The 22525-nt window shown below is 39.5% G+C and overlaps 2 protein-coding genes across 6 annotated transcripts in view; one reads left to right on the forward strand and one right to left on the reverse strand.

The window, feature by feature from the left end:
* Nucleotides 1–22525, forward strand: part of LOC143349937 (uncharacterized) — a 539266-nt gene that overhangs the window by 50134 nt on the left and 466607 nt on the right. Inside the window, exon 1 of one of the 5 annotated variants that reach the window (XM_076781605.1) lies at nucleotides 5642–5662. The exons of 3 other annotated variants lie outside the window; for them this stretch is intronic. The gene's annotated coding sequence lies outside the window, so the exon portion shown is untranslated. Of the gene's footprint in view, nucleotides 1–5641; nucleotides 5663–7747; nucleotides 9043–22525 lie in introns of those variants that run through there. One more of the 5 variants, XM_076781604.1, reaches the window with a different exon arrangement.
* On the reverse strand, nucleotides 18019–20629 carry LOC143349942 (uncharacterized). The gene is made up of 4 exons (XM_076781620.1): nucleotides 20335–20629; nucleotides 20070–20169; nucleotides 18781–19035; nucleotides 18019–18337 (listed from the first exon to the last, which is right to left on the reverse strand). The coding sequence occupies exons 1-4, from the start codon at nucleotides 20540–20542 to the stop codon at nucleotides 18034–18036; spliced, it is 867 nt and encodes a 288-aa protein (XP_076637735.1). The 5' UTR covers nucleotides 20543–20629; the 3' UTR covers nucleotides 18019–18033.

Genomic DNA, 22525 nt, shown 5'->3' on the forward strand with positions numbered 1-22525 from the left:
TTGTAACGTCAAGGATAGACACCTTGTTCAAAAACTGACAAATGCTTATTTGAGAAACGTCCACAATAGTTGTTTCGAGAATTTCTATTTTCTTGAGAGCCAGTGCAATTTTTGAACATTTTCCTTGGGTATAGCCAAAATTAAAATAATAGAAATTACAGAGGCACAGATTTTAAATTTCGTACGAAATTATTTTCGAAGAATTTCTCCTTGTTCGTTTCATTATTAATTTTGTAACGTCAAGGATAGACATCTTGTTTAAAAACTGACAAATGCTTATTTGAGAAACGTTCACAGTAGTTGTTTCCCACATCGAGAATTTCTATTTTCATCGAACTGTTTTTACACAATATTTAATAACGATTTTCTTTAATACAACTCGATTCTGTAAACAAAAACTGTTTCACGGTACGTTTCGTGGCATTTCTAACGACAAGTAACGTTATTCGAAGCGTTACAAATATTCAGCGGTTTATTAATCTGCGTTTTAAAGAAACGTAAGCGTGCATTGTTCATCGAAATCAATTCGAGCTCGAACGCCCGTTTAAAATCAATTTCAATCGCGAAGCCCTTCCTCTCGAATCGAGCGCAGACTTTGGCCTTTGTTCGAGCAAGAAGAAACACGTCGAAAAAAGAGAAATAAAGAAAAATACCGTGAATTCGCGGCTTTGGCCGCCCCCCCTCTCAGAATTCACGCGTCACTTTCGTTCATCCATTATGCAAGCGGCGCGAGAGGAACGCCGGACGTCAGACTAAAGTCGATTAACGGGGAAGAAATAAATTTCACCGTTTAACGAATCGAACGAAGAAACGGCTGGTCGCTTTTCAATTCCTCTGCTCTGGAGATCGGGCCGCACAAAGCCGCGGAATTGGCGACGAATTACGTTTCGTATATTCGTTTCACGCCTGCTTTTCTTTGCCTCTCGACGTTGCATTTTCATCGTTTTCATACAGATCGCGAGAACGTTGCTTAAATTACGAACCACCGAGCGGCGAATCAAACGCGATCGTCAGAGAGTCGACACCTTATTCTGAAAATAATTACAAGTCGAATTCCAAAAGATTCGATTCGTATCGATATTACATATCTAGAGATTTTTTTTAAAATAGATTTTAAATGGAGACGCTTGCTTAATTTTAATTCGATGTTTTCTTAAAAGGGTTAATTTTCCCTTTCTTACACTGCATATTACAACTCCTGACAGTATGATTTTGTTTTCCTTCTACGTTGTCTTTGAAAATAAATGAAAGTCTGTATTATTTCGTAATTAATTACTTCCTACAAAACTGTCCTCCATTTCCCATCGGTCTTAATTATACAGGGTGTTCGGCCACCCCTGGGAACAATTTTAATGCAAAATTCTGAGGGCCAAAATAAGACGAAAATCAAGAATACTAATTTGTTGATGGAGGCTTCGTTAAAACTACTAACTACTAAAGTACTACATTTTTTTCTAGAAAGTGGGCAGGATTTTGAGGGTAGGTCTATTTACCAAAAATTACTGTAATTGACCCTTACAACTGAAAATAATTTTTTTAGGACGATTTGAAAAATTTTTTTTTCGTCGAAAAATTGAGGCAGCAACCCCCTGTTGATTTTTCTTAAAAATTCGTTTTTCATTTTTAGTACTTTTGTTTGACGCCCTACAGAAAAGTTGTTTAATACTTTTTTGTAGGTACCTATGGGCTCTACTTCAGAAAAAAGTTTCATTGAAATATATTCACTATTATAGGAGTTATGGCTGTTTGAAAATTGGACCATTTTTATGGGGTTTTTCTCATTTTGCGGGGTCAAGGACCAACTTTTCGAATATTTTTGCGATTTGTACATATTCTCCACCAAAATACGCGTAATTTGCTTTTTTAAACATCAAAATCGTTCAATCCGTTCAGAAGTTATGGTATTTTAAAGATTCGCATCAAATTTCAGGGAAGCATTTCTGGCCTCACATTAGATTTTCGGTAAGGAATTTTTTTCTCGAAAATGCGTAGGATTTCGGGGGTATGTATATTCACCAAAAATGCTTGTAATTGACCCCTCTAACTAAATATAATTTTTTTAGTATGATTTGAAATTTTTTAATTTCGTCTACAAATTTCAGTACTTACTCGAATTTTTTTCTGGAAAGTGGGTAGGATTTTGGGGGTATGTGTAATGACCAAAAATGATTGTAATTTACCCCTGCAACCGAAAATAATTTTTTCAGAATGATTTGAAATTTTTTAATTTAATTTTTTAATAATTTTTTAATGAAACCTCAGTCAAGAAATTGATATTCTTGATCTTCATCTTATTTTGGCCTCTAAAATCTCCCATTAAAATTTTTCCCAAGAGTGGCCGAGCACCCTGTATATAGTTCCATTATAGAATCATAAAAAATATTAATGTGTATGATCGAAAACTTTCTGCCAGGTGTCGTAAAAAAATGTCTCGAGCTCTAGTTAAAAAATCGTGTTTCTTTTGTTGAATTTTGATAAATAATCGATGCTTCTTTGTTTCTGAAAGTCGAGTGGAACGCGAGGTGAAAGGAGGGGCGGCGGGAAAAACGCGAATCGCTGCAAATAATTAAATGTAATTAAAACCGGGGACGCGCAGTAATCCCGACCGACAAATTTAATTTCGACGGTAGCGTTGTTCTCGCGTGCGCTGGTACGCGCATTCCGCGCTTCGGGCTCGCCGAGAATTGTTCGTTCTCGCGCGTAAAATCGTCGCTGGAATCCACACGGGGACTGTCGATACAATTTAAACGCGCGCCTCGATGTCCGGCCGCGATTCCGTCGACGGGGGACTTCTACTCCGTCGAAGTGCCTTGGACCGTGTGAAAATTTCATTGAAAAGTTACGCGCCGCGCGCAAACTCGCGCGTAACTCGTTTGGTGGCAAACGAGTACGGAACGAAGGGTGCTAGAAAGCGGTCGTGGTTCGCGTCGTACCTAAAATTTTAATAAGCAGTCGTTTATCGAACTCAACGTCACCTAAAGAGAAAAAATAGACTATGGAAGCTGATCGATCCAAGATTCAAAAGTTGAGGCAACCTTTGATGACACTTAAAATTACTCACGATGGTTTCGTTACACCGTGACCGCGTCGACAGGAACCTAAATTCGATCACGAGTCGCATTAGTCTATAGTTTTGGGCACGTTTGTGTACATCGAATACACAGTGAAATTAATTAACGAAAGGATTTACGGCGTTTCGAAACAAATATTAAAGCGCATACCGATCAAACAAGCGTGGCTTATTTATTTAACAAACGTTCCGAGCATTAATTTAGGCCCTTTACGGCACAAACTCTAAAATCATCCGCCACAACCAAATATTAACCCCTAGATGCCAACACTTGTAATTGATTTGTACCATCTCGATATCGTATCGTGCATATATCATTCTCTCGCTTACTGAACGTTTGGCTACCTCCGTGTGTGTACTGTTGCATAAATAGCGCGTAGATTACGATGATCCATAGCGCATGAAATATTTCAATTTCATATAATTTCGTCTCAATTTATCCTTTTTCTCGTATAGTGCATCCTTATTCCAATTTTGTCAAGTTTTTCAACCGCGAACAGGAATGTTGAAGCGTTACATTTAAAAAGAAAAAATATCTGTGGCAGATATATTTTCTACAAGCTATTAAAACTTCAATTTCAAAGTTTTATCATTTTTTGCGCTGTCGGTTCGGTAAGCTTGAAAATTTTAAACCCGGAGAAGGAAAAAACGTCTTCGAAGTTTCAGTAACCACCCGTTTGCGACGGTCTGTTGCAGAACGTCTTCTTCAAACTTCCGTTGCTTTATCGATTCTTCGATTTTCGACTTAAACATTTTACTGCCGCAATCTTAACGCCATAACGAATAAAAAGCGAAAATAGAGTCGATCTTTTGTTCGCGCGAAATGTGAAACTCTCCGTGCGATTTGACAACACCTGTTACGACAGTAAAAATCCTGTGTACGTCGATTTATGTGCTGGCCAATAAAAAGGGGGGACAATTTCTATATTCCCTTCTTAATATTGTTCCGGAATTCCTAGGTTTGACGATGTTGCTATCGAGGCTCCACGATTCTTTTCTATTAAATAATTCAAACACTTTTATTTACGAAGTTATTTTCTTCTGTAAAATAACTCAAAAGATTCCCAGACACTAAGCTTAACAATTTCTTGTGATCAGAATAAAAGTTAATTCGTTCAAATATAATAACAGGTGTCCTCAACGAAGTATCTAATTTCAAATTATTTGTTTCAAGTGACTCAACTGAAATGAAAAATTATTCGAAAATGATTTAATTGTATCTAGCACGAAGTGATTTTCTTGTGTAAATTGCTAGATACAATGAAATCACTTTCGAATATAATAATCACTTAAAAAAAATAATGTGAAATTAGATGCTATATTTTATTCGAACAAATTCTGAGAATCTTTTGAGTACTTTAAACAGCCAAATGACGAAATGAATTAGAGACAAAGCGTTTTATTAAAATAATTGCTAATCCTGTTCGGTATTTCGGTTAACAATGCCTACAATGGAACGACGTGCGCATAGTTCGTAACATTTCGGCTCTGTTCTCGCTTGTGACACGTTGCGTCACTATCAGAGCTTAGGCGAGCTGACACGCGACGACGATACGAGCTAAACTCGCGTTCCGTGCCCTCAAATGGGGTCCTCTGATTGCTTTTGGAGTTCGCGCGAGATACGTGGGATGAAAAGAAGGGACGGAAGAGGTTGTCGGTGTAAATGACACGATTCACCCCCACAGTTACGCGAACCGTGTTGCACGGATGTCCTTTGATGACCACATACCGGCGATTCATTGAACAACCCTGGAACACTCCAGCGCGACCAATTCTTGTTATGTTAAGTGTTCCAACGTCCCTTCAAAGTGTTGTCTTACAGTTCGATCGTTTAGAATTATCAATGATACTCGACAGTTAAAATTAAACATTCCTTCTATTTATTCCCTATAACAATAGGTTGCTTCTTTTGCTCTATAATTCTCAAATCTGTTAAGGTTTTTTGCTAGACGCAGAGCAAAGAATTTTACTGACCCTATAGAAAAGAAACAAACTTTAAATATTTGCCAAATTTGACAATGCAATGATTATTATTTAGTAGTATTACTCGGCTGCAGGCAATATCAAAATTCCTAGCATTTATCGTTATCAGATTTCCCGTCTCTGACCGACTTGGAAAGACAGAAGTCGCTGTTAGGATGCCCTAGGGTAGTCAAAGTTTCCCTATGTTGCTCTTTACTATATCGAGATATAAAGATTCTGACATCTGAACAATACTTCGTAGATAAATAGAAAATCGGGAAATAGTTGATCCTCGTTTGACCATTCGATTAGACACTAGAAGACTATTTACGAGATACTAGACAATAAAGGTTATAATTCACGTGTATTTAAGACATTACAATTTTGTTCAATCGATTAGGAGGCCCAGTGGCCATTTTAAATCTTGTCTGAATTTACACTGAAAATAACGTTACGCAGTTATTTATTCGTCTACCTCTTTACTCGCGTTTTTTTCTATATTTTATTTTCGCTGTAGATTATACATCTTTGCATAATTCATAGTATTATATTATATCCTCTTTCTTTTGTAGATAACCTACATATATTATTCTGAAGAAGACATCGAAGTAGATCGACAACATTAAGTATGTACGTACACGTTTCTCAAATATTTCTCAGCATTTTTCGGGCACTATCGGGACAGTCGATTCTAAATCGTGGGCTTCGTCGTTATCTGCCTAAGAATTGGTATAACGTTCGCGCGTAAATCAGGGAAAGCGGCCCTATTGAGAGAAAGGACCGTAAATGATGCTATTGCACGTACTATTTAATTCCTTAGCGTCTAACTGAAAGTTAATGGCGTCGTTCTCTTTGTTCTAAATGTGCACCATTTCAAAAATGGATCTTTTATGGAAATTTCTTTCATTGCCAAGAATGTTGGCATTCTCTCGTCGTTACAACTATCGCAGCGTTCAGTCACGACGCGATCAAAATTGTCCCCGACATTGTGCGTGGTCCGATCTAAACAGAATTGTAATTTCTATGGTTAATTTAACAAACTACACGGCTCTTTCTATTCTTGAACGGGTCATTTTCCTAATTTAATCGTGCCCAAAAACGTGGCTTGTGGACTGTCAAATTAGACGGTTCGATTTTTTAGGGGGGCTCAAATCAATTTAAAAATCTTGAAAGCAACCAGGCACAAATTATCAGACGTGTGATAATGTTTTGAGAGGCCACGGGGAACCCAGTTGTTAATTTCTTTATTATTTTTCGAATTTATTCTTACTAATCGAGTACCAACTAAACAAGTCTAGAAAAGAGAGAGAAATAAAGCAATACTAATACTATTCTCTTATTATACGATCACAAAAGTACCATTTTCAATAAAAAAAAAGGTGTACTAAAGTGTACACATTACAGGCAGACTCAATAAATTCTCATTGCCTTCCAAATCATTTGAGTCAACGAAAGTTGACATAAAACCATGATTCAACAAGTATGTACTCAGGGTTTCTCGTTAATTTCTTCGATTCCTCCTTCGAACTATCAACTAATGATAATAATTCGTATAAAGAATACTGTTTACTTTGACAAATGCTATTTTGCTTCGTGTTGCCCGCGGTTTCGGACGTCGCGACGCAGCTAATTCAATCAAAAAAAGTGTTCCAAAGTGTGCACATTACAAGCAGACTCAATAAATTCTCATTGCCTTCCAAATCATTTGAGTCAACGAAAGTTGACATAAAACCATGATTCAACAAGTTTATACTCAGGTTTTCTCGTTAATTTCTACGAGTCCTCCTTCGAACTATCAACTAATGATAATAACGCGTATAAAGAATACTGTTTACTTTGTCAAATGCTATTTTGCTTCGTGTTGCCCGCGGTTTCGGACGTCGCGACGCAGCTTTTTCAACCAAAAAAAGTGTTCCAAAGTGTACACATTACAAGCAGACTCAATAAATTCTCATTGCCTTCCAAATCATTTGAGTCAACGAAAGTTGACATAAAACCATGATTCAACAAGTATGTACTCAGGGTTTCTCATTAATTTCTTCGATTCCTCCTTCGAACTATCAACTAATGATAATAATTCGTATAAAGAATACTGTTTACTTTGACAAATGCTATTTTGCTTCGTGTTGCCCGCGGTTTCGGACGTCGCGACGCAGCTTTTTCAACCAAAAAAAGTGTTCCAAAGTGTACACATTACAAGCAGACTCAATAAATTCTCATTGCCTTCCAAATCATTTGAGTCAACGAAAGTTGACATAAAACCATGATTCAACAACTATGTACTCAGGGTTTCTCATTAATTTCTTCGATTCCTCCTTCGAACTATCAACTAATGATAATAATTCGTATAAAGAATACTGGTTACTTTGACAAATGCTATTTTGCTTCGTGTTGCCCGCGGTTTCGGACGTCGCGACGCAGCTTTTTCAACCAAAAAAAGTGTTCCAAAGTGTACACATTACAAGCAGACTCAATAAATTCTCATTGCCTTTCAAATCATTTGAGTCAACGAAAGTTGACATAAAACCATGATTCAACAAGTTTATACTCAGGTTTTCTCGTTAATTTCTTCGATTCCTCCTTCGAACTATCAACTAATGATAATAACGCGTATAAAGAATACTGTTTACTTTGACAAATGCTATTTTGCTTCGTGTTGTCTGCGGTATCGAAGGTTTTTGCACGCTGGTGCGTCGCGTACGCGCCGGTTTTCGGATGTGCGTCGCGTGGAGTACGTCCCGAAGCCGAGAGCGTGTGCTGGCGGTTGAATATAGCGTCGCGGATGGGTCGATAACGCGCAACTCTCTCGCTCATCGTGGAGTCGCCAATGCCACGCTGTAGCGCTCCTAAGCCGAGCTTTCCTCTCATTCCGTCGTAAGCCCGCACTCTGGCACATCCATCCGCCGCCGCCACCTGCACCGACCGACCGACCGACCACCAGCCACCGTACCTACCGCCGACCACTACCATTACCATCGTCTCCGTCGCTATCAACGCCGCCGTCAGCGTCGGGAGCAGTCGACGCCGTCAACGGGATCGCTGCGATCGCGAGCAGTCCCGTCACCCGCGACCGCCGTCAATCCCACCTCAGGCGTCCTTCCGGCCGGAACCTCGACAATTGGAATGCGTGGACACCGGAAGAACTCGCGCGCGACACCGACGCGACCACGCCGCGGGATCCAGCGACGTGGGATCGATCGGAGCGCGTAGATCGTCGTCGTTTTCTTACACGCGCGCGCCGTAATACGACGCGATTAACAGGTTGTTGTCGCGTATCGAGCAAAGGGACCGGTCCGAATCGCGATCGCCGGTGGTGTTCGAGTGCCTTCGCGTGTGCCGGATGCGTCGTGTTCGCGGCGATCGAGGCGCGATCGAGCCGGCGATCGAACGCGAGATGGTACCGCGCGCCTCGAGGAGGCCTGGCTGCGCTCGGGGATCCTGGACGAGCGGAACGACGCCTAGTGAAAGTGATTATGCCAGTCGCCGTGAACTCGGGCCAGTCGATCGGTCCGTTTAAGCCACGTGTGCGATCCGCGTTGTGCCCGCGATCACGAGGAGTCCGTGACTACGATGCGAGGTCGCTCGGTCCGCGCGGAAACGACCGTCTTCGGACGCTCGTTCGAAGCTGGTCTTAACCCTTTCGCTGTCCACAACCGAATGGGACTTTAAGGGAGCACGCCGTCGGACCATCTACGCGTCGTTTGCAGCGAAAGGGTTGATATATCCCTCGACAATCGTCAGACTCGAATTTTCAATTCTCACAATTCTCGCGAGCCGCGGTGTGTCGACGAAAGTGCTGGTTCCAGGGTGAAAGTTCAACGTGAGTTCGTGCACCGTCGGGGGTTTCTTCCACGAAGTGTACGACAGATGTTCTCTCGGAGGTGTCCCGAACCGTCGAACGTCGACGATAACGAGCCATCCGCGGTTCGTGGCGCAGTTGGAACGCCAAACCGCGAAACATTAGTGACCCACGGGAAAATGAGGAGATCCTGTACGTTCTTCGCCTCAAGGTAGGACACTTTCTTTACGGCTTCGCACGGTCGACGATACTTTTCCCACCCCCCGCGGTCGCGATGGCCCCGAATGATAAATATCTCCCTTTGGGCAGCCAGCTATCACGCCACGTACGCGACCACTCGCGTGAATTTTAATGGCAGTTCCACTGGCATCCCCCGCGAAACCGGGGATAATCCAGCGCGGCGGACTGCTCGAAAGAATCCACCCGGACGCCAGTTAAAAAGGTACGCGGGGACGCTCGAGATACGCGATCGCCCGGCGATGCGTCGCTGGCTGGATTTTATTGTCCTCTAAGCGAGTGTTTATTGGTCGCGCGACGATAACGAGAGCCTTTATCGTCGGCGGTTTTGTTAATCCTCGATGGCGGTGACTTCCTGTTTGCCCGGCGTCTACGTATTTCTGGCAGAGGTACGCGATCCTCGCGGGAACGTAGTTTCCTCCCTCGTACCGACGCTTTATTATTATGCTCTTTCATACGAGGACTCCATTATAGCAACGTCGTTCTCGAATCTTAATAATTTGGAACGAATGCAAATTACTGGTTAGTACGCTTCTTCAGAGTTATCACGAAGTTTGCAAAAAATAATTTTGCAGTGAATCTCCTGATTTTATTAAGGGTTGTTAGGTTCAGGGCTGACATAGATCGACACTTCGTTAATCAGAGTTTGATATTCTTCCATATTAAAATATATTGACCCTTTCAAACTATACAACTGTTTCATAATAAATTTTTTTTGGCAACGCATACTTTGGAAATTATAGTTGTTTATACTTGTATAATATGTAAGGGTGAACAATTATTTGAAAGAAATTTCAACGAATTTGGAACGAATGCAAATTACTGGTTAGTACGCTTCTTTAGAGTTATCACGAAGTTTGCAAAAAATTATTCTGCAATGAATCTCCTGATTTTATTAAGGGTTGTTAGGTTCAGGGCTGATATAGATCGACACTTCGTTAATCAGAGTTTGATATTCTTCCATATTAAAATATATTAACCCCTTCAAACTATACAACTGTTTTACACAAAATTTTTTTGGCACCACATACTTTGGAAATTATAGTTGTTTATACTTGTATAATATATAAAGGTGAAAAATTATTTGAAGGAAATTTCAACGAATTTGAAACGAATATAAATTACTTGCTAGTACACTTCTTCACAGTTGTCACGAAGTTTGCAAAAAATAATTTTGTAGTTAATCTTCTGATTTTATTAAGGGTTGTTAGGTTCAGGGCTGATATAGATCGACACTTCGTTACTCAGAGTTTGATATTCTTCCATATTAATATATATTAACCCTTTCAAACCATGCAACTGTTTCATATAAAATTTTTTTGGACATACTTTGGAAGTTACAGAGATGCATAAAGAAATTTCAACTTTCCAAATGATCGTGAGTATCTGCAAAAGTAAATAAATATGGGAAGAAAGTTTATTCGATGTTTTGAATATCTCACATAGCGAGGAAGAATTCCGTAAAATAATAAATAATTTTGTCGACGATCTAATTAACTTTAATTGCGAAAATTAAAAAATGAAATTCAGTGGAAGGATAAACGACGGTCAGAGTGGAGGCGTACAATCGAACGTAAAAATAGTAGAAAATGTCGTAGCGGGGCAACAAAAATGTCCGCCAGTAGTTCGAAAACGGTTCGCGCAACTTCCGCGATAAATCATCGCAGTCGCGAGGGAAGAATGTCTCTGAGTTTCATCCATTACAATTTTTTTTTCAACCTTCCGGGTAAAAAGTACGACGCGTAAAGTTTTTTGGCAATAATTTCCTAAGGAAACATTCTCTAACGTATGTACGGTGGAACTTTTTTACTTAGAATTTTATTTCCTGGGCGATCACCAAGCTACTGTTCCTTCAGGAACACTCGTTTTTACATTAAGTATAGAAACACGATTTTTTTTTAATTGCAACGACTTTCACATCGTAACAACGATTGAAACGTGTCTTAAAAACAGAGTGTATATGTGAAAAATGTTTTCGATGAAATTTTTAATAATAAATCTTTCATTTAAATTGATTTGGAACTATTTTTGTTTGCAAACAACTTGAATTTTGTTGTATAAGTCAAATTGACTCACTTCAGTAAAAATAGGTATACAGGGTGTTCGGCCACCCCTGAGAAGAATTTTAATAGGGGATTCTAGAGGCCAAAATAAGACGAAAATCAAGAATACCAATTTGTTGATGGAGGCTTCGTTAAAAAGTTATTAACGTTTAATGTTCTGCCCGTACTGAATTTTTTTCTCGAAAATGCGCAGAATTTCAGGGGTATGTCTATTCACCAAAAGTGATTGTAATTAACCCCCACAGCTAACAATATTTTTTTCAGAACGATTTGAAATTTTTTTTTTCCGTCGAAAAATTTCACACCTTCTCGAATTTTTTTCTCGAAAATGAACAGAATTTCGGAGGTATGTATATTCACCAAAAATGATTATAATTGACCCCCGCAACCAAGAGTATTTTTTTTAGAACGATTTGAAATTTTTTTTTTCGTCGAAAAATTTAGGCACCTACCCCCTGTCGATTTTTCTTAAAAATTCGTTTTTCATTTTCAGTACTTTTGTTTGACGCCCTATAGAAAAGTTGTCTAATACTTTTTTGTAGGTACTTATGGGCTCTACTTGAGAAAAAAGTTTCATTGAAATATATTCACAATTGTAGGAGTTATGGCAGTTTGAAAATTGGACCATTTTTATGGAGTTTTTCTCATTTTGCGGGGTCAAGGACTAATTTTTCGAATATCTTTGCGATTTGTACATGTTCTCCACTAAAATACGCGTCGTTTGGCTTTTTGAACATTAAAATCGCCCAATCCGTTCAGAAGTTATGACGTTTTAAAGATTCGCATGAAAATTCAGGGAGACATTTCTGGCCAGAAACTATATTTTCGGTAATGAATTTTTTTCTCGAAACTGAGTAGGATTTCGGGGGTATGTCTATTGACCAAAAATGCTTGCAATTGACCCTTGCAACTAAAAATAATTTTTCCAAGACGATTCGCAAGTCTTTTTTTTCACCCAAAATTTTCAGCACTCACTCGAATTTTTTTCTCGAAAGTGACTAAGATTTCGGGGGTATGGGTATTCACCAAAAATGATTGTAATTGACCCCCGCAACCGAAAATAATTTTTCCAGAACGATTTGAAATTTTTGAATTTAATTGTTAATAACTTTTTAACGAAGCCTCCATCAACAAATTAGTATTCTTAATTTTCGTCTTATTTTGGCCTCTAGAATTACTCATTAAATTTTTCCCCAGGAGTGGTCGAACACCCTGTATAATCAACATCCGTAAATCTAGCGTTAATATACCAAACTAAGTTTCATTTTAGAAGAGAATAGAACCAAAACGATAATCCCATGACTGTCGCGCGCATAGATCGCTGTAAATTAAATACATTTGAGTGACCAGGAATTCGTAGTAACAAAATATTTTGACGAATCGTGCCAAATTACTCTCGCCTCTGCATTTCGAATATTCGGACAGCTGTAAAAACTCGGGCGACCGGAGGTTTTCGCGTGTCGTTCGGACCGAGTTTGGTAGGCGACGCATTAAAGAGCGCCGTAATTTATACCGTGGCTCGCGTCTCGTTTCGCCTTTCGCCAGGAATTTGCAATTTTTCGTGGCCGAGTCCTGTCCGTCATACAAGTTAAATGTCCACTCGGGCGGAGAGCGATGTGATTAATGCTCCGGACGAATTCGTTCGGGCGCTTTTCGTCTTACGCAATTCGTGGAATGCGGACGCCGCGAAATTTAATGTCCACGAAGCGGGCGGATTTTCTTCTCGTCCCCGTAATTAGCTGGCACGGCGAGCACATTCGAAACATCGAGCGCGAAGACGGCTCCGAAGCAACAGGAAATCGGAACAACGCCTTGGCGCTTCCCCGATTGCGCAAGAATTGCGCGAAAAGTCGCGCGCTCTCCAACAAACAACAGCGCAGCGAGCAGTACGGTTCTGTTCAGTCTATTCTGATTTCCAAATTTTTTGCAACGTTCGCGATTCGTGATTCGTTTTGAAATTAAATTGGTCGAGAAAGAATGTACGTATAATTTTATTTATTTAAGATTTTTTGCAATAACGCTGGTTCGAAAGCAAACGTTAGAAGTTAACTCGGCTGCCTGACCCACTTCAAAGTTTTATGCCCTACATTTTCGTTCGGAAGTACACAATTTGACACCGGATGGTGGGGGGAGGAGAAAAGTTGTAGGAAATTTGCAACCCGCTATATTTAGCCGCGTTACGAAGTCGCGCGGAGGCTGTAATAGGATTGGAATCATTTTTTAAAAGTATTTCATTAAACATATGTTTATACACAAACAAGAAATTACTAATATTTGGTTTCCCAACTCGAGTCAATATCGAACGATACGTAATTTACATACTATGTAAATACATTTTGGAGCAGTAAAATTTTCTCCCTGTTTGCATATTTTTTCTGTCATCGAAATTTTAAAGATAATTTAAACAATGTGTGCCTAGAGTAAAGATTTGCAGAAATAAATGTTTGGAAGATTCTCTATGTACAGAAACAGAATACTATTCGAATTATACATAACCAATAACTCCAACATACAGCAATTCTGTAATTTAAAATATCTAAATAAAAATCTGAATCGTCTCTGGCCAATTCGATCGTATCGCCAAGTGTTCGTTCAAATTTTCTAGTAAACAAAAGTTTGTAGGAATATTTTTTAAAATTAAATGTCTGTCGTTTGCTTTGCTCCAGAAGCAAAAAGAAGAGTTGATCCTGACCCACCCCCAGAGTTTTACGATTCAAAAAGAAATTATTCGTTATATTCGTCCGCGTTACAAATTTCGCGATAGCACCAGTCAGTAAATTCGACAGAGGGGGGGGCTCAGGGGGTGGTACACGGAAAGTATCGTGTACTAACGGATCGTTTGCTCCGGTCTGGTAATATTTCGTTTGAAAGCGATCGGCGAGCCATCTCGTGTAAGTGGACACTGAGAAAACAACGAGAACGGAGCAGTGGCCACTTTGAAACCGGACGCACGCAACTAGCAATGACAAGCGATGCTTTGGTTACTTTAAACAAACGGGATCAAAGAAGCAGGTACCGCGTCTACAATATGCTGACGACATTGCTGTTCGTTCGCTGGATATTTGTTCGATCCCCGTTGTTTAGGCTGCACGGAAACGTTTCTTCCTGGAAACGGCTGAAAAGACGTCTCCAGAACACGCTGACACTGTGCGTTGGACACTGTCAGATGTGGTAACGTTTCAAAACTCGTTGACGATGTATTTGCCTCTGCAATGTTTATCGATACGCCAATACTGGGGATTTGAAAAGACGCACAAGCGTCTGACGAAAAGATTACATCGATTTGATATTTTACTACTTCGTGAGAGTAACAAGCATTAGTTTCTCGTTAAAATAATTAATTCTGAACGTAAGATATTAAGGAAAATAAATTTTAGTTTCGTAGAAGAATTCACGGGTCCTGTAGAGAATAACAATCGAAACGAGTTGTTTTTAAACAGCATGAGAGCTTTGACCAATAAAATATTGTTTAATATTTTTCGTCTTTTGAAATTGTAATTTTTTCGGTCCAGTTTCGTTCGATATCATCTTCTTCGTCTCTGTTTTCTCACTTTTTTCCTTTTCTAGCCTCTCCGTTTGTCTTTGGCCGCTCTTTCTTTCCTCTCCCTTCGTTTCTTGCCCTAAAAATATTTTTCTTACTCTTGAAATACTTTTCCTTGCCTCTCGACTTGGGCAAACAAGTGTCTTTGAAAGAGAAAATAAAAAGGTGAAAAGGATTGTAAGGATTGTAGTGCACTTTTCAGTAGCGAAGAAAGTAAAGTAGGAAAAGAAGCAGCTCCCATCGTAACTTAATCAATCTAATCGACTTCTAAAAACATCTTAAATACTTGGAAATTGATTGCTAACGAAATCCAAACGTTCTTAAAATTCGATGGTAATTTTAAATCGTTCTTTAACATTTCCTTACCGCGTTGCGATTGCTTTGTAGGAGAGATATAGGAAAAATGTGTTGCAAGTTTATGTAGACGTGAAAATATGTATCGTGCTTGCTCGTTATAGTCATCATAGTGAGTGCGAATCCAAAATTTCCAATAACGATAGCAGACTTTTTTCTACTTGCAGTTACTCTCCCGCTCGTATTCGAACACTGCAATGGTGATCCAGTATAGATGAAAAAATCGCGAGCGTAATAAATTCTTTCTCTTCTACAAGATTTTCTTTTTTAATATTAATGTAGACATATTCAGAAATCATTTCCATGCAAAACCAGCGTGTGTACCCGTGTTTCTGCACTGCATATTCTTAAACAGGATCAGAAAAGTAATACTACTGCTATTATCTCATTGTACAATCACAGAAGTACCATTTTCAATAAAAAAAAGTGTACCAAAGTGTACACATTACAGGCAGACTCAATAAATTCTCAATTGCCTTCCAAATCATTTGAGTCGATAAAAGTTGACATAAAACTACGATTCAACAAGTTTGTACTCGGGTTTCCTCGTTAATTTTTCTGATTTCTTGTACCTTGAATTAACTAATGATATTGCAACTCGTATATGCAATTTTGCTTGGTTTTGTCCGCGGTTTCGGGCGTTTTTGCAGAGTGTGTGCGTCGCGACGCAACTTTTCGCGGAGTCGACGATGCGTGCGCTGGCGCTTTCGGTCGCTTGTGCCCCGCGCGAAAATCAATCAAAATCGGAACGTCATCGCGTAACGTGGGGCACGCGAGGCGGCGTGCGTGCGCAACTAACCCAGACCCGTCTCTGTATCGAAGTATCGGGCTTCGATTTTGCGTTTTCCGCGACAGAGGAGGCGGCAGATTTTCGTAATAACGTCACGTACACAGAACCGTCGGCCCCCGTCGGTCGATGGATCAAAGAAGGAAGCTTGGCCCCCTCTCCCCATACCCCTCCAGCAATTCGTGCTTTTAATTTAGCTCACGAACCATTTGGCCTCCGGCTGCCAGGGCGAACGTGTCCGGGTTATCCTTATACAGAAATAACAAGAAAGCGCCCGCTTGCTGAAATTCGCAGCCTACTTTTCAAAATGAAATCTTGCGCCCGCATTCCGCCCTTTTATTGCTGCCAGCTGCCCCGCTGCTCTGCTTTGCTGCGCCGTTTTCGAGTAGCTATTCCGTCGGGGCGATGCGTCGCTCGAAAACTCGGCTTAATTGTCCCTCGAAATCGGGATCTTTGGATGTAAATAATATCTATAAAATCAATGCTTCGAGCACTTCGAGTTCTTGGTGTTTTTTAAATTATAATGTGAGAGTTAGAAATATTATTGAACGTTACGAGGGATGGAAAGAAATTCCATGGGGCTTAAGAAGTTAATTGTCGAAAGTTTTGACGTGTTTATTTTATGGTAAATTTCTCAATAGTAATTTTAGTTGTGTTTAGTCACATTTATTCTATACAATCACAGCTTAGGATCGATCTTTGGATGTAAAATCAGTGCGTCGAGTCTCTCGAGTTCTTGGCGTTTTTTAAATTATAATGTGAGTATTAGAAATAGTATTGAACGTTACGAGGGATGGAAAGAAATTCCATGGGGCTTAAGAAGTTAATTATCGAAAGTCTTGACGTGTTTATTTTATGGTGAATATCTCAATAGTAATTTTAGTTATGTTTGGTAATAGGTAGCCGTTATTAAAATGAATAAATATAATTTTTTCTGAGATAGTCTTTTCTAGAAATTGTCTAGAACAGTTTTACGGAATCGATTATTTAAGCTACATAAAAATCGCAATGTAGCGGACTTAGGGCTCCCCTTTGCGGGGGATCGTTCCTCTTCGTTCTCAAAACATGTTCTACAGACCCTGCGATGGCAAAGATATTCCTTTGAAAAGCCAGATGTTTAATGAGTTTCATTATACTGCCGGTACAACTTGCATTTTCCAGCTTCTGAGGTAGTAGATCACAGTCAATGTTATCAAAGGCAGACTGAACATCCAGAAAAGCACCAAGAGTATCCAAACCTCGATTCATAGCAATTTCCACTCTAGTTAAGGTCGTTGCTTGAGTCATCTCTGCGGGATCTACTTTTACAAAATCTTGATTCGGATGAAGGTTAAGGTACTTTGGTTTTCCATTCAGCTTCTCTGTTCCTTGTGGTTTCGAGAAGTTGTTAAATACAGAACCGAACATGAAATGTGCTCCACGTCAAATTTATATATTTTAAAGACATTCGAGTGTTATTTTATCAAATATACTATTTAATAAGGCGAGCTAGTGTGCCAGAGTTCTTGCTTTTTAGCTAATTCATAAGTTAACAAACTATGTGGTGTCAATATATTAGCTATATTTAATTTATATTGTCATATACCTTCTAATAAAAAAATTGAAATACATCGGATCAAGAAAAGTGCATACACACTGTCCAGAATGAAATATATTGCCCAAGCCTAAAAAACTAGTACTTCATCTTTGATAGATATAGTTATTTATTTTATGAACTAAAGTACAAATTCAAAATTACAAGCATTGTAACACACAGAACAGAGTATTAACCTAAAGAGAACAAATTCTCACGTTATAATGCATATTCATGCTTTACAATAGTAACAGTTAATAGAATACTTAAAACGATGATCTTGGAAAAACACAGCTAACGATTATAGGAATCTTAATCCGTTGACTGTCAAACATTAGTTTTTCTTACGAATATCTTTTTACTATATCGAGTACTTGTTGTTCTATACAAATCCTATTGAAAGTATAGAAGAGTTAGAATTTATTCGTTAATTAAATTATTATAAAAGACCATCAGTGACCACCATGACAGTCAACGTGTTAAGTTACCTCATTGAGACCACATTAACGAATACAAAAATAAGTACGTAAACATCGTTATCGATGAAATTTATGCAAGTAGGAAACGAAATACGAAACTCAAACAATGATCCATCTAGTTTAAATGCTGATAATAAAGCGTGAACTATAAGCGAGGATCGATGATTTTTAACAGGGTTTCGGAATCGTTAACCCGTACTCGGCGTCGCCGACGAGATTGCAAATTCGAATCTTTAACGTCGCCTGGATATGTTGCGGAAACGTCGAAACTGTCATCGCCATGCTTTCGAAGAATGCTCGCGTGGAATCGGCCGTGTTGTGCTTTTTCGCCTTGCTCTTGCCGCTCGAGGCGTCTGACAGCCGTCTCGACGGCGTGTTCGCGTCATTTTGACGATTTTCCTTCGAACTTTGGGAGAAAGACTCGGACAACGCTGGTCTGGAATCTTCTCCGATGGACGACATCTCCTGAAACCTTTCGGTGAACATTTTTTAATTCATGAAACACGCTTTGAACAAACCGAATGTTCAACCAGAAAATAAAAGGATACTCTAAAATTTCAAAGAGTAATTATAAAGAAATGTCAAAAATTTTCATTCCCTGTTCAAGCATTAGGTTATACAAAACAGATTTAGTGTTCATCGTACTTTATTTCCCTGTTTCAATGACGATTAATTTAAAAAAATAATTCTCTTACAAACGTTCGTGTAGGAAATAGAATAGTCGCCCAGTGTGAACTATAGTAACGATTCTTAAAATGAACTTGGCACGTTCATCTTTCGTGCAACGTATCGTATTTCGTGTCGTCTTTCACGCCTCACTGGCTCCGAGGAGGGCATAAATGTTCAACCAACGAATCATCAGGTTCATTTTACGTATCATTGCTATAGTCAGGTCCGATCAAGAGTGTTGCATACCCGCGAACATTACTGTCGACCGATTTGGTCTCGTTGGCCGAACCGGTGTCCTTCTGCCTAGACAAACTCATCCTGGTTTTCGGTTTCGAGTTGCTCTGCTTCGATCGAGCAATGATACTGGACGCCATTGAAGCGGTGCCCTCGGTCTCTGAGGCCGTTGATAGCTGAGATACCGATCTCACTGACCGTTTTCTGCCTTCTTTCGGCGAGCTGCAGTCGCTGCTCGCGCAGCTGTTGTAGTTCGACGCGTCCAACCTATGAGCGGATTCTCGTTCAGCTGCCGGTTAATCGCGAAAACGAAACGAAGATATCCCCGACGTTACGCAAACACGCTCGCGACGAACTATGTTTAGCGCTTTTGGTCGAACGACGGCGATCAGAATCGTATTTTTGGGGTCGACACGGATCGCGGACGGGCGATTTTGAAATATGTCGCCAGACGGAGAAACGCGCTACGCAAGTACAGTCACAGACTACTGACGAATTGCAAATTTATAAATTTAAAATTATTCACGGGCTCGAAAAATCGTTTTCTATGGGTATATCGATTCTGCAATTTAAAGAAATTGCGCTATTTTTAAGCAAATATAATTTCTTCGAAAACAGAAGAATAATTAAATTTCGCTCTGAGGGGAAGATTAAATTTGATAAACACCGTTTTAATAATTAATTTTTAGTCAAAATAAAGGAACTTAGAATGGCGCCTAGAAAAGAATCGGGCAAACTGTGTTAAATCTGTCGAAAGATTGTTAGTATTGACTTCCGTGTTGAGTTTTCGACCGTACCTATTTCTCGTTAGAGTTTACAATCGTGGTTTATTTTTTTACGTTAAACGCGCGTTGGTTACTGAAAGCGTACATTGTGATGCCAGATGTGAATGTTATAAATAGTGAGGCTGGATTTTCTCGAAGCGATTTAATATCGATGTTTCGTTCCGGTAAGAGAAGTAATTTTTGTCGTATCGTCGCCAATTCAATCGTTATTAATAGTTGTATTTTACACTACTCGATAGAAATTGTTATCTATAGTTTTCTTAATAAAACTCTATAATGACAGAAAATTTGACTTTCCAGGCGAATAGAGTTCATTCTTTTTTAGCAAATGTTGAAATCAAGAATCGAAATTTTGTTTCAGTTACGTGTGTTATTAAATATTAAGGAAGGAAACCTCTGATATAGCACAAATCAATATACAGTGAGACAGCTGAAAAATTTGATGATACAAAACTGTTTATAAAAAAATAAACTGCATAGGTGTCAATTCTGAATGTATCGATCATTCGTACTCACGTAGACAATGGAAGGAAGTTAAGATCTTGCACGGACCTCAAGCTTCTCCTCCTTCCATAAGAATCCTTGATTTTTTGCCACTTTTTCTTCAACACGTCCACTGTAATCGAAATTAAAACGTAAAAGAAAAGAATGTTTTCTTCGTTAATATATCGTAAACCTATAATCAACTCAGAAAACCATCTAATCCATAAATTATTTAAGATTGCTAAAATTATAATTTCCAATAATATAAAGATTAACAGTGTACAAAGATGATCCTCACCTGGTGCATTTAATTTATCAGAAATTTCTTCCCAATGGCTTTCCACCGTGAACTCCGCCTCCTCGGTTTGCAAATTAGGATTGTATAACGAAGGATACATTTTTATAACTTTGATCAGTTCCGTCTCGTCGATACCGTACTGACTTTGCCTCGAGACTCTCCTAGTTTTCGACATTTCGTCACGAGAAAGTTCGAAAGTAACTACCATTAGCAAACCGTTAGGACGTCAGGGAGACAATGGAACGTCATCTAATCATTTTTCTTCTCGATCGCCTTCACTTTGTTTAGCCACTTGGAAACGAGTGCTTGAAGTGTGTCGTTATTTAATAATTAATACCTATATACACATGGCTAACAAGGTGTTTACGTTCGAAATCGCCCATATTTAAAATAAATTTTGAAACAAAATTTCAACGGTATGGAACTCCTATCTTCATGAATTTATTTAAATTATTTCTTTTCTGTTACATTTCTTATACAATTCTATCTAATCATTTTCTATTGTTGTCTCGTTATACAGAAAAGAGTTTAGCGAAGGTTTAAGGCTATCTGCATTCGTACAGTAGCCATGTACATACGTATCTCGACGAAGAAATTCCTTTCGCTGGAGTAGATACTCGCTCGGTACTAAAAGTTGTCGCTGGAATGTACGAAGTACGAACCCTTGGGATGGCTCTAATCATCAAAGTTGCGAAAAATTACATAAACCGGGAATGCTGCTCCTCGGGGACATCTCGAAAGTGGTGTCATTAACCGAAATGAGCGGTCCCTCCTTCGCCCTTCTGGTCGTGAATCTTCCTTTGACTACCCTGCTTTTCCGCCCCGCTGACGGTGCTCGCGTCTTTCGACTTCCGGCGCGATCCACGACAACTACGGCGGAACAGAAAGGAGGACGCGTTTAAAATTCTCGTCCTTCGCGATTGAATTAAGAGCGTCTCAGCCGCGACGCCATTAATCTTCTTTTGTGACGTGTTGCTGGGAATCGCGTAACGCGACGATCGTGCTGGGACGATACGAGCGACGATGAATTTTAATCACGTTGTCCCGCAGCTCTCGTGGCAACTTAATGACGAGAGGGTTATTTCCTCGGTTGATGAGAAGATTTACGACGCGAGTAAACGTTATACTAATTTTCTAACAAACGTTCGGGTGGATTTTATAATGGGAACGCAAACTCTAGGGACCGTACCACCTCTCGGGCATCGTTTATGCGAGTTTTTTAATTGCATATTTAATCCAACCCAAATTCTGTGCGTTGGGTGTAACTGTATTTAAATTTGCAATAGAAAGTCTGCTTACAATTAAATATTTAATCAAATTGGCGTTGGATCGTTTTGTGTAATACGTGTCACTGTATTAATAGAAATATGTCTTTCCACTAAAGAACATTCCAACTTTGGAGGGAACGGGTCGTAGTGTGCAAATAGTTTGGTAGAGTAATGTGTGTACATTTTTCGTACCAACAAAGTGGACGTATTAGAATGATGTTCCCTACGCATGCGAAGCTGTTAGGTTGAAGTGGAATACGTCGGTTAATCTTCTTAGCGAAGCACTGGGCGCGCATGTAAATTGTAAACGTTGCTGCGAACGGGATTAGGAATTTTCTATCCGCGTCAAAGACGATTAGCGAAAGCTGGGAATTTTAGTTATAATAATAACGCAGCGGGGCGAGATCGAGGCAGAGTTGTTTAAATATTGCTAGCAACGCCACACTTATTTACGAGGAAAGGAACGACTTCAAAGTGTAAAATAATAGCTTTTATGATTTTTCTTTTGTTTGGTTCCGTGGTTTTAACATATCGATATTCTAGTCCGTTCGTTTCTTTTTAAGGAACTGGTTGTTTTACGAATGTACAATTACCCGTCACAACGAACAGTTTTATGGCGTAATCGTTCTGTTTAGTATTCGAATAGAACTGATTTCTGATATTAAAGTTATAGTTGTTGCCTCTGACGCTATTTTCGTGGTCGATATCAAATTTTCCGTGCGAGTGACACTCATTTCCGTTATTAGGAGGAAGAATGCCATAACTTCCGCCTGTCACTTTTCTAAAAAACTAATTTAACACCTGGGTAACTTCCGTTGTAAGTGCCCCGAGGATGCGACCCAATAACATGGACGTCGACCTTGTCGTGATTGTGTTAGTATATTTTGTACGTGTCGTAAACCTAACGCGCGGACCATAATTTC

This window comes from Colletes latitarsis, chromosome 14 (genome assembly GCF_051014445.1).
Source record: "Colletes latitarsis isolate SP2378_abdomen chromosome 14, iyColLati1, whole genome shotgun sequence".
Classification (NCBI taxonomy): domain Eukaryota; kingdom Metazoa; phylum Arthropoda; class Insecta; order Hymenoptera; family Colletidae; genus Colletes; species Colletes latitarsis.